This window comes from Bactrocera tryoni, chromosome 2 (genome assembly GCF_016617805.1).
Source record: "Bactrocera tryoni isolate S06 chromosome 2, CSIRO_BtryS06_freeze2, whole genome shotgun sequence".
Classification (NCBI taxonomy): domain Eukaryota; kingdom Metazoa; phylum Arthropoda; class Insecta; order Diptera; family Tephritidae; genus Bactrocera; species Bactrocera tryoni.
In genome coordinates, this window is record NC_052500.1 from 69,941,716 (window position 1) to 69,954,366 (window position 12,651).

Below are 12,651 nucleotides of genomic sequence, written 5' to 3' on the forward strand. Positions count from 1 at the left end.
ATTTTTTAATATTTTCGTCAGTTGAAAAGATCGGAGATAGTCCAAAACGAGGCATGTCTTCAACGTTTAATCGACCGTCTTTGAAGGTTTTGTACCACTCGAGGGCCTGAGTTTTTGGTAAAACTGAATCATCGTAAGCCTTTTCCAGCATTCGCAACGTTTCCAAACACGAAATTTGGTTGGAAGTACAAAATTTGAGATAAATTCTTTCCATATTTATAAAAATCGCAACGGTCTTCTGAGGTGTACCGACTTGAGCAGATGCTGTAAACAAACTGGTTGCCAGATCGCGATAATATTTGGCATAGTAATTAAGGGCAGTCTTACCAGCTTAGCTAAATACAATTATTTGAAATACCATTTACTAGGGGAATTTAATTACAATTTCCGGGTTGTTTATTGTTACATGTATCCTAGAGCTTTACGAGTATTCGTTCGTAATTTCTTTCACAACTTGAACGTTTATTGAAGAAAAGCATGTACAATAGTATTATATACGTCTGGAACTATAAAGCTTTACCAGCTTTCAGACGGTTTGTAGATTCCATTCCAAAAGAACTACGCCGGCTTGGCGGCTATAAATTAATCGAGACAACTTTTGGTACCTGGTACTGTTTAGAACCGTATCTAGCATATTTAGGGACTTTCTGCGTAGACTAGAATAAATCCTAGTCAGAAAAACACGGTCAGGGATTTAAGGTGGGTGAGGCAAATCTTCACAGTCGCAGTTTTCCAAACAGTTTATAATAATAAAAAAAAATTATTGCCAGGTGTCTAGTCTCAAAATTCTAGGAGTTTCGGGTTGTTCTCGGCAACATTACCCTTTAATGATTATTTAACCAGTTTTCAGGAGTTCACAATACAGCATAACCTTCTGATCCCATAAAATGCCTCATGGATATTCGGCTTTGCCCTGACTTAGCTGGTTGGCCAGGTTTCACATGTGATATTTTGTGTTAAGGGAAATAAATCGATTCATGTCTGACATGCAAAATCGTCTTTAAACACCTCTTATATCTTCAATTCAACCGGCTGCTTTCAAACTTTTTGAAATAGGTGCTTAAGTGACTGACAAAGATATTGCGAACTTGAACTCTTCTTGTGTTTGGCAACAATTTTCATCGGGTAATACCTCCAGTTCCCCATCTTCTCATTTTTTTGGTCGCCCAGCTCGTTCTTTGTCTTCCAAGTCAAAAACATCACTTTCAATCGTGAAAACTACTTTTGGCACTTCGAGCTTTCGATCATAACAAGTCCTATCGAATTTGATTTTCTGTTCTTTTCTGAGCAAAAGAATATTAATGTTGGATTCAAAGTGTTAAAAGGCGTATCAATAACTTTATGAGAATACTTTGCATTCAATTTACTTACAAAACTATGTGAACAACAATCCATTGTGAGTATTGACTATTTAAAAATAAATCCTCGATAACTTAATAAAATAAAAAGTTCCGTTAGTTTAGATCGCAGCTTTGATCCTCGCGCCAAAGGAAAGCGCTGAATTTCACATGGACAGCTGTAATAAGGTGATAAATTGTGAATTACACTTTGTCTCTAAGGATTCTTTTAAAACTAATTTACATTTAATGAATAAGATTGCTTATAGGGAAGAATATGGAAGTTGGTAGCAATATTAAGCATGATTAGTCTTTAGTTGCAGGAAACACGTTGAAATCAAGAAATTATAAGCGGATATTACGATAAACTAAAAAATATTTAACTATCAAAATTTCAATTAAATTCTCAAGATATTCCTATTAACTGTACACAACTAGAACTGGAATCCCTTAAAATGACTCCTTCATTTTGTTGACTGTATGAACACAGAATAAGCTTCTTCTGTATTTTTGAGTTTCGTCAATGAACTTTAATTTGTGACTTCTAACGTACTAAATTTCCGTTATGACAGCCAGCTTAGTCAATAAACAGCTTCAGTTCCATATTTATGTTCAAGTGTATACCTCCTTTTGTGTACTACTGTTGGTATATGTGTGTATATGAATGAATAAAGTTTAATACCCGCATGACCTGGCTTTGGTGTTCGGATTGTTTTGTTAGAGAGTGAACCTTTAACAAATCATTTACTCACCACACATGCGCTGTAATGAGTCTTTCTCTCTGTATCACAAATTGAAATTCAGTGATGTCCTTTAATAGAGTCCGCGGGAAAACTAAGACAGTTCTTGATACAGGGATGTTTTGATTAATTTGTTTGGAAGTTTTTGGGGTTTAAATTTTTTTTCTCAATTTAATCCGATAGATGTATCAGCCTACGATTCTGATGCATGTAATCCTAGAAATATTAGTTGTATATTTTACGGTGACTTAACCAAAGTTGTGTTAAATGCACAACTTATATATATTGAGCCAACATCTTATGAGATCAATCATAGACCCTTTACCAATTAAGTTTGTACTAAATAAATTCTTGTGAAGCGTTCAGGACGAAGAAGTTAGTTAGGTCAAACGGTCAAACCATTTCTGATTTTAGAAAAATTGGTTCTTTTTGCAACTCACGAATGATCCAAGTAGAGGTTCCTCTTTTTTTCGAGCCAAATTTTGTTCAAAGATGAGGTCCATTTATGTAAACAAGCAAAATTTAAAAGATTCAATAGCTGCCATTTCTTCCAGAAAAAACAACGGGTTGGTGTAGTTCGTTGGCCGGTGGAATCATATTCTTTCAGAAAAGATTCCATATTCTTACAAAAATGATGACGATGAGAACGTAACTCAGATCGTTATCGCGCCATGATAACCAATTTTTTGATGCCTTAAATCGAAGCACGTGATTTCGATGGTCTACGGAACACTGAAGGCCTCAGTACTAGTACTTTTCAAAACATTCGCACAGTCAAATCAAAACTCGTTTGTTGTAGACAATCTTGGAGAATTATATATCGATTCGAAAAATATAAAATTCAAGAGTCTAATAGAAAGACTACAAGAACATTCGAAAGACTAATTGGAAAACAAAAAAAACAATCGGTTGTCCAACTGGGCAAGCAAGGACAACTTACCATAGATGGTAGTTAAAAACACCACCACTTGAGCGCGTCGCGGTTTCCATTAGCAACGATATCACTTAGCACCTGAACGAAATGCCAAACAAAACAGCGTTACAATTTTCATAAGCGTTTCAAAAGGCGACGGTAAATGAAAGGACAAATTTTGCACACGGGCTTACAATTCTTCAAGAGAATTTCGAAAATGTTTGACAAACGAGATAACAAACAAACTGGCGAAAAACGTGAGACCATACAAGAAATTGCAATTAAACTAGCCGAGGAGCAATTGCGTACGCTGCAAGCGGAGAGTGGACCTAAGGAACGCACCGTTTTCGTGCTGGGCAGCAGAGGTGCTGTAAGTAAATATTTGGAATAGCAGTTTTAATATTGTGGAAAATTATTGTTTAAATCGTTCTGCTATAGGGCAAATCCACGGCGCTGCATAAATTCTTCGAGCGCGAGGACAATCCGCGACCCACACTTGCTTTAGAATATTCATACGGTCGACGCACGAGCGGCACGCAAAAACAGGTGCTAAATGTGTGGGAGCTCGGGGCTTTGGACAATGCAGAGCAGTTGATTTCAGTGCCCTTACGCACACATGGCCTTGAGAATTTCGCGGCCATTATAATGTTGGATCTCTCGCAGCCGAAACGCGTTTGGCCGGAATTGGAGCGCATTTATCAGGCGCTACGTAGCACAAGCAGTAAATTGCTGAGCCCAGATGAGGAGCAAATGTATCGCGAGCGCATGGCGGATCGTCTCAAAAAGGATCACAACGATTTGGAGTGTCTCGAGTTGATGCCATTTCCGATAGTTATAGTTGGTGGCAAATATGATTTGTTCAAAGATTTCGGTTTGTATGCGTTGAGATGCACTGTAACTCTTAACTAAACTAGTTCTTTCTAGACGCCGAGCTAAAGCAACATATCTGCCGTTGTCTGCGTTCCATGGCACACTTGATAGGCGGCAGCGTACTCTTCTATTCCAATAAAATACCCAAACTTGCGAAAACACTACGCGATACCATAAGTCACTTGGGTTTCGGTAGTCCCACGCATCCATTTCGCTCGCATGTGACCGATAGCGCGGATGCGCTCTCCATTTGGTTCGGCACCGATAGTTGGGATCAGATTGGCAGCGTCGGTGTGCTAAGTGTCGAACGTATTGGCTCTCTACTGGCCAGCGAGGCGCCACAGCTGAATGAAATGGTTAAGAAACGTTCCGCGAAATCGAAATCACATATCAATGATCCCGCCAAGGATGCAGGGTTTCGTGAGAGCATCATCGATGAGATGCGGGCACAGAAGGATAAAGAGTTGCAGGCGATCATCAAGGAATCACAATTACGTGGGCAATTCGAGACGATTGTTTGAAGTGAGTGGCTCGGTTTAAGCGCTGAAAGTGGTATATAGGAGTGATGGAAATTAGGGATATTTGTTGTTTCTGATGAAATATTTCAGTACAATTTGTAAGCTGTGACTTTAAAGCTCAAATAATAAATATATTACAATCTTGTTCGGTAAAAAAATTCACATTTATTTCGGGAACTGAGAAAGAAGTGTATTATATCGATCTTATTCTTTATTCTTCGTCTAACTGAATAGTTCAAACTGATTTCTCTATATCGAAACATGGATTGAAGAATCGCATTAGGCAAGCTTTCAATGACTTCACCACCTTCACTGAATGGTTTGTGGTACCCAAACTCTTGTATTCTTGATAAAATAGATCCTCCAAAACATCGTTGATTCCATAGTCGTGATTCCATTGGACACACAATATTTCAAGTAAGCTCGTTATTAAATTCCATTTTCCACGGTAAAAAGTCGCCCGACAAGCTCGCCCGCGAAGCATGAGGCGACGCACCGTTTTGCTGGAAATAGTGATCGTCCGCGTCGAATTCGTCAAACTCCAAGAAAAAAAGTCAGCCAACATCGTGTTATAACGCTCGCCATAGATGGTAACATTTTTTCCTGCGTCATTTCGAAAGAAATAAGGCCCGACGATACCGCCATAACTCAATCCTCATCATACGGTAAAACTATGTGGACGCAAACGCGTTTCCCGAACCACACGAGGACTCACAGCGACGATTTTGCTTCCTAACGAAGCCAGAAACGGTTGTTGAACGTGTTTTGAGCGAAGAGCTCTTACCGTAGCCGCGGAAGAGAGTGAATTTTCGTAATAACCATGGACAATTTCCAGTCGTTGTACTAAAATAAAACGTGACAGACTAAAATGGCAAACCTCACTGACCACACCGACATAAATTGACACAAATCCGTCACGAGCTGTCAAAATCACATCTCTTCTATTGGTAGACGATATTCGTTCAGACTGTTGAAGGCTGAGTTTGAAACATCTCGGTAGTCTTATTTTTGGAGAACAAAAAGATATAGCCGAATTAGGCTCAAAGTGCTTTGCCGTACTATGAATGCCTTAAGACCAATTATATAATAGTTTTAGATATCACAAAGGACTGGCGTTCTAAGCAGTCCAAGTGAGAACACTGTCAGGATCGACCTTTTAACCGAATCTAACCTTATCACTGGAAGATTTAATTTAAGCAAGACTTATAGTCCTATATATTCGACAAGATTTCTAATTTAAGCTATTTGACAAATCGTCGGATATCACTTCTTCCATAAATAAGGCATTTAAGCTTGTCTAATGCTTTCAGTTATCGTTTGAATTCTGCTGATCTGCATACATCACTGACACTACGGAGAACAAATTCTTTCAGCGATTCTCAGTCAGCAGTCTAGTTTCAAGGTCAAATAAAATAGATGCTCTACAAAATATAATAAAAATTCGACAGCAAGGCGCTAACCATAGTGTCTATGACGTATTTAGTTTCTACATTTCGCAGTGCGCTCTATCGTCCGAGAGGGCTAGATCTTATACCCTGATCTACGATATCACCTCTGTAGATATTTTTTTTCTAGAAATGTCATCTCTCATATTCAGTTAGAATACCTGCATCGGATGATCTTAACCGACTATTTACTAGATATAAGAGAACTTTTGTATCTCTTTCTCCGTTCGGTGAATGAGGAGGGATTCAAATTATTTCCAAACTTTGAAAGTAAGTATCAGCTTCTTTGTAGAATATAGTCAGACGAAAGCAAGCCCGACGATAAAAAAATAAGCATGTTCTGCCAAATCTAGAAATAGGGAGACCCCACAATCCGCGCCAACCACCGTGGGATAAGTCTCCTCAACATCGTATGAAAGGTTATATCGAGCGTACTGTGTAAAAGATTAAACCCCACCGTCAACAAACTGATGGGACCTTATCAGTGTGGCTTTAGGCCGGGAAAATCAACAACTGACCAGTTAAAAAGACCCATGAAAAGGGTACCGACACACCCCACATTTTTGTCGATTTCAAATCTGTCTTTGACAGCACGAAAATGAGCTGCCTTTATGTCGCTATGTCTGAATTCAATCAAGTGTTGGAGAAAATAATTCGATCTGCAGAACTAAATAGAGAAGGTACCACGTTCTATAAGAGTGTAAAACTGATGACGTATTGATATCATTGGCCTCAACAACTCCGTCGTTAGTTTGTCCAGGTTGGACAAAGAACCGAAGCAAATGGGTTTGTTAGTGAACGATGGCAAGACGAAATATGTACTGTCATCAACCAAACAGTCGTCGTACTCGCGACTTGGCTCTCATGTCACTGTTGACAATCATAACTTCCAATTCCTAGATAATTTTGTCTATCTTGGAACCAGCATTAACAACAACAACAACAATGTCAGCCTCGAAACCCAACGCAGATTTACTCTTGCCATCAGATGCTACTTCGGACACAGACCAAATTCTACTAGTTACTCATTATTCCCGTTCCCGATGACAATATCTGATCAGTCGGCGTTAGAAGTTTTCGGAGGATTTATGGTACTTTGCGCATTGGCAACTGTGAATATCGCATTAGATTGAACAATGAGCTGTATGAGATATACGACGACATTGACATAGTTCAGCGAATCAAGAGACAGCGGCTACGCTGGCTTGGTCATGTCGTCCGTATGGATGAAAGCATTTCAGCTTTTAAGGTTTTCGATTCAGTACCCGCCGGTGGAAGCAGAGGAAGAGGAAGACCTACACTCCGTTCCCAAGACAGTCGTGTGTACGTAACCGAAACGGACCGGATTTTTATCTGGTCAAGGATTTTAAACTCGGCAGAATAATGCCGCTATAACAAGAACAATTAAGACATCTACTCCGTTTGAAAGACCAGGTGGAGAAGGAAATGGCTACACTTGAAAGCTACAACTGGCGCCAAAAATCGAAAAGGAAGAACGATTGGCGCGCTGTTGAAACCTCGGCTGTGTCTACGCCAATAAATAAGTATGTCGACAGTTATTAACCGGATAAATATATGGAATGTACAACAACTCTATAATCTCTTCGCGTATATTAAAATATACAACTGTAAGTGTATTTTACCGTTCGTTATATTTTATTTCTATATAAATGTTTGGTCGTTTTTCATTATATGCAGAATTATACTATATAATATGCTTTAGCTTAAACAGTTTAATTGCACAGAACGTAAAATACATACATACATAAGTATATAGTACATAATACAACACGTGGAGGTGTTTATTAAAATTTTCGAGGGTTTTCTTTTCTAGTTTGTAGAAGCCTAAGTACAAGCAAATACTACTAGTAGTCATTTATAATTATTCATATGCATTTATCGGCTTTTAAACATATTCCTAATAATTATTGTTATTGTTATTGTTCATAATCGTATTGTATGTATGTATGTATGCGAAACTTATGCCTTAAATGTGTGTATATACTTATATAATTTACTTTTCAACGTTTTGTTTTCCAGCTAGGGTTTTAAAAATTTCACTAAAAGCTGCCTGCGACTGACTTGCAGTTACGCAATGCCCAACACCCAAATGCGTATCCTGTTACAGGAAATATGTTTGTATACTTATGGTTGATAGCAACAACAACAACATGTTAAATTTTTACAATTCTATGCGCGTTGCTGCACCCCTTTGGGGACTTGGCAATGTTAGCTTAAAATACAAACAAGGAGAGAACTTGCACATTAACTGAGAACCGAAGTACAGTGGTGAGTAAAATTACCACAACAATAAGAATAATATTAATAATAATAGTAATCATAAGAATGTTAAAACAATTGTCTTAAATTAGTGCAACAACAAATAAAATTAGTTACAACGTGAAAAGCCACTGTGATGACTATTTGTGGCATGCAACATCGCCGTGGCATGTAACAACATTTGTGGCATGCACCAAAATTTGTGGCGTGAAACAACATGCGTGGCTTGCAACAACAGTTGCGACATTTGTGGCAAGCAACAACAGTTGCGACATTTGTGGCAAGCAACAACAGTTGTGGCATGAAGCAACATTTGTGGGAACTTGCAACAACAGTTGTGGCAACATACAGAAACATTTGTGGCATGCAGCAATATTTGTATCATGCAACAAAATTTGTGGCATGCAACAAACATTTGTGGCAACATGCAACAAAACTTGTGGCATGAAACAACATCCGCAGCATGCAACATATTCGCGGCATGCAACATATTCGCGGCATGCAACATATTTGTGGCACGCTGCATCATTTGTAGCAACATGCAGCAACATTTGTAGCATGCAACAACGTTTATTGCTTGCATCAACCGTCGTGGCTTACAACAACATTTGTGGTATTCAACCGCATTTGTGGCATGCAACAAAACGTGTGACATGCAACAAAATAAATATTTAGAACGTCCATATCAGCTCCAGTATGTCGTCGCCCAAATCAGCTGCTGGCAATGCCTTCAACGTGCGCAACGTTTCCATATAAAAAGTCAGCTCTGACGTCACCACGCCATGTTGCGGTCCACCATTATTGATGATGTTCAATTTGAGCAGTTGCTCTCTAAGCTTATCCTTGAAATTGCGATGCACAATGCCGTAGATCAAGTGTATTTGCAGTTCGGGTAGTATGGGCGCAATCGCCTCGTGCAACTTCACTAAATGACGCGAAATATTACGAAACGTTTGCGACGGTATCGGCGGACGTGCATCCCATTGCTCCAGCTGCATGGAGACGCGCTCCGTGACGATGCCGTAAATTTTATTTTCAATTTCTTTGATGTGACTGTGAAAATCCTTTTCGATCGAATCAAAACCGGACACGGCGTGCGCATCGTAGGTGGCAAAATGTGACTTGATTTTTGGCAGGAGCCAGAGCACAAGTTGCAACGCGCGCGACACCAATGCCAGATTGGTGCTGGTTATGGTTTTGAGGCCGGCTACGCGCATAGCGCCAGCGCCAATAACCAGCTGGCAGGAGCGTGAATTGAAGGTGCGCAGCAAATCGACAACGTTGCGCGACAAGTAGCTTGCCAGTATGGGTAGACGCGTGGCGCAGTGACAGTAATCGCTGAGCATTTGCACTAGCAGCAGCGCGGCGCTGACTAGACTAAACGGTTTGCCTTCGACGAGCAGCACGGGGTTTGCTTGTGGCTTGTTGCTGCTGCTGTTACTGTGTCCGTTTATTGTGGCGCCCAGGCTTTCGGCAAAGGATTTGCTCGCCGGCTGCTGGAAGTCTTGCACGCCCATGCGATCGATAATCTTTTGGAACTCATTGGGTATGTCGACCTGCCGCCAACGCTCCGAATCGAGCAGCAAAGCCAGTTTGCGCTTACGCTCCGTGTGAAAGTGATTGGCGAAGCGTGAGGCTTGCACTTTGGCGGCGACCTGCGAGTAAAAAATAAGATAAAATTTAATTTTTATATATTTTTAATTCGTATATACCTTCAGTGGCACGCTGGGTGCGCCACAAGTCTCCTCACAACCCGCACTGAACTCATCTACAATTGCGGTCAACTGTTCGATCTCATCCGCTGTCGCTATGGTGCGCTCCAAACTTTGCGTTGACACCAGATTCGCGCAACGCTCATGGCAATAGTTGCATACCGCCACCAGCAGCTCATCCAAGCGCTCCGTTACATTAGCATGATCTGCTGATGTTAGAAATGCTTCCGAGTCTATTAGATTGACAGCGCCCTCTTGCCCGCCATTCACCGCGCCGCCTGCAGCCGCATCCGTTGTTTGGCGCATTATGCCCGTTACGGCGCGTATACGTTGCAGCACAGTGAGCAGCGCCACGGTGGCCTTCTTTAGCAGCGCAATCCATTCGCTGATCGAGAGACTCTGTGCCTCTTCGCCGGCACCGGTCAGACATAGTTCGGCATCGCTGGAAGCTATCACCTCGATAACGAGCTGCTTGATGATGGCACGTATGGTTACAATCGCTTCGTCCTTGTACGCCGTGACAAAAGAGAAATTCTTTTTGCGCAGCAAACCCATCACAATGCACACCAGTTTGTCCTCCTCCGCGCATACGCTCTCCGTTTCGTTGAGCACATCGCAAAGCGGCCGGTTGAGGTCCGCAGTGGCATAACGCTCAAACTCGGTTGTGAGCATTTTGTCGATTAGTTTTTCCATTTCGTTCAGTTGCATGGGTAGATGCTTGAAGCAGTGTATGCCTATGAGCTCTTGCGTCAAAATTTCCTGCGTGGTGCCTAGAAAAGCAGTCCATTAATATATATATATTTATTATTTTATGTTTGTCTATGTTGTTTCAACAAACAATAAATATTTTACCTATTAGATCCAGCGCTGCCACATAATCCTGCGTGCCCAGCAATAGCTGCAACATTGGCTGCGTTTTATGCACCGTCGCCATAAGGCTGAGCTTATCGAGTGTTTCCTCAAAGTTATGGCGACGCTGCGCGAAACGCATCACACGGAATGAGTCCACTACGGCAGATTGGTGGAGCGTGCGCAATGAAGCACGCAATTCACGCACATTGCTGGCCGCCTCCTTCATCTCAGCCATAATGGCATCTTGTGAGGTCATGGCATGGAAAAATGCGGCAGATTTCTGTGACACTTGATGCGCTATTTTCACCTCAACAATGTCTAAATAATGCGATAACTGCTCTTGCAGCACACGGCCAGACTGTTTATTCTCCTCGCTGGTATTGGCACCAATACTTGGGAATACAAGCGCAAAAGTTGCTGGATGATTCAGATTCAATTGCTCTTTTAGAAATATCTCCGGTATGGTGCTAAGGCTGACTGCGTGTGTTGGTGAGGTTGGCGTTTTAGCTTCACTTTCCGCCAAAGCGGCCGGTGTTTGTTGCGCACACATACGTTCATGTCGTCTATAACGTTTACCAATTTTCGCTATGTATTTATCGAAATCTGCATATGTGATTTCAGGCAAACGTGGCGTGTGCGGTATATACGTTTTCTCAACGAAATTGTCGCCCCACTTTTTCGTGAAGAGATTGCTTTGCTTGCCACGTGATGGATCGTTGAGCACGGCTGGTAGATTTTGTGCTGCCGAGAATACGGACCATTCCGGTGGTAGCTCACGTGTCAGCTGATTCACATGATATTTAGCAACATGTGCATCGTAATCACGATCGGACACACCATCCAGCGGCAGCGAAGGACATACGCCATTGAAGCCATAACGGCAAACATATGAGCCGCCTTCACGCGTACAATGCCGCTCACGTAAGTGCCTGCGTAAGAAAACGCATTAGTATACCTTTATTACTTACAATGCTTATCAGACATACTTGACAAAATCGGCTGAAGTTTTGAATGTTTCACACGGGCAATAGTAACATGTTTCCCAACAGCGTGTCACATTTGTTGATAACGTTAATGCACCTGACATCTGTTTCGTTGCACCAATATGTGTGGCACCTTTCGTTATTTCGACCACATCATCTCCACTATTTAGCGTTGTAGTGCCAGTGTTTTCTGTTGTGGCCATAATACTTACTGTGCAATTATTTTGTTTAATTGTGTTTGTTTAATAATTTGTTTTCTTCAAATTCGTTGCTGATATTTTGTCATCTGCCCTACCCAGTTGATTTGTATACTTCTGCGGCACTAAAATTATTTCGTATGCTTGTGAAACATTTTGTTAACTAACCCATTTGTTAAAAACGTTGTTTTACATACGTTTTTGCATTTTTGAATTACTTGCTAGCCGTTTAAACATTAAAAATAATGCAAAATATTTTTTCGTCACTTCATTCAAAACAGCGGAGACGTGTAGCTGTCAATTGGTTAAGGAACGTCATCACTTTGACATTTTATCAAATGTTTACACAAATTGGTATAATAGTGTTGATAAACGGCAAAAATATTTTCAAATAATTTTAAGCTAACTGATTTTTGCGTTTATTAAAATATCCGATACAGAATCAAAAATTCTATAAAATAAAAGTAAAAAAAATTAAAAAAATATGTAATGTATGAGATTTTAATCTGCAGTTGTAGATACTCTTTGTATATATGTATGTACATAATCTTTCTATAGTATGTGACTGCGATTTCAATAAATGTTGTTTTTCTTTGTAAACATACATATATGCTTATGTTGCAATTTTTTGTTTGTATTTTTTCATTAATAATTCTTATAGATAGTTAAAATTTGTTTGTACCGTAAAAGTACCATACTTTATTTTACACAACACTAGCACTGCCTTGTAAACCAATCAGCTGTTTTCCGAGAGCGAAATTTGAGCTTTGTTTATGTTGCAAATAATTGGTTTCTGCAATAAAA

General features: G+C 40.4%; 2 protein-coding genes across 2 annotated transcripts; one reads left to right on the top strand and one right to left on the bottom strand.

Moving 5' to 3' along the window:
• Positions 1-2,883: 2,883 nt before the first annotated feature.
• LOC120768332 (cytoplasmic dynein 2 light intermediate chain 1) lies at positions 2,884-4,532 on the top strand. The gene is made up of 3 exons (XM_040094971.1): positions 2,884-3,360; positions 3,429-3,861; positions 3,915-4,532. Exons 1-3 carry the CDS (start codon positions 3,154-3,156, stop codon positions 4,379-4,381), a joined length of 1,107 nt encoding a protein of 368 aa, XP_039950905.1. The 5' UTR covers positions 2,884-3,153; the 3' UTR covers positions 4,382-4,532.
• Positions 4,533-7,456: 2,924 nt separating this feature from the next.
• LOC120768232 (vacuolar protein sorting-associated protein 54) lies at positions 7,457-12,140 on the bottom strand. The gene is made up of 5 exons (XM_040094818.1): positions 12,045-12,140; positions 11,654-11,972; positions 10,668-11,596; positions 9,816-10,585; positions 7,457-9,758 (listed from the first exon to the last, which is right to left on the bottom strand). The coding sequence occupies exons 2-5, from the start codon at positions 11,851-11,853 to the stop codon at positions 8,775-8,777; spliced, it is 2,883 nt and encodes a 960-aa protein (XP_039950752.1). The 5' UTR covers positions 11,854-11,972; positions 12,045-12,140; the 3' UTR covers positions 7,457-8,774.
• Between the last annotated feature and the right edge of the window lie 511 nt (positions 12,141-12,651).

Coding starts and splice junctions, on each gene's coding strand:
- LOC120768332 (XM_040094971.1), top strand. CDS start 3,154: ATGAAAGGACAAATTTTGCACACGGGCTTACAATTCTTCAAGAGAATT. Junction 3,361..3,428: donor TGCTGGGCAGCAGAGGTGCT/GTAAGTAAATAT, acceptor GTTCTGCTATAG/GGCAAATCCACGGCGCTGCA. Junction 3,862..3,914: donor TGATTTGTTCAAAGATTTCG/GTTTGTATGCGT, acceptor AGTTCTTTCTAG/ACGCCGAGCTAAAGCAACAT.
- LOC120768232 (XM_040094818.1), bottom strand. CDS start 11,853: ATGGCCACAACAGAAAACACTGGCACTACAACGCTAAATAGTGGAGAT. Junction 11,597..11,653: donor ACTTCAGCCGATTTTGTCAA/GTATGTCTGATA, acceptor TTTCTTACGCAG/GCACTTACGTGAGCGGCATT. Junction 10,586..10,667: donor GGCAGCGCTGGATCTAATAG/GTAAAATATTTA, acceptor CTGCTTTTCTAG/GCACCACGCAGGAAATTTTG.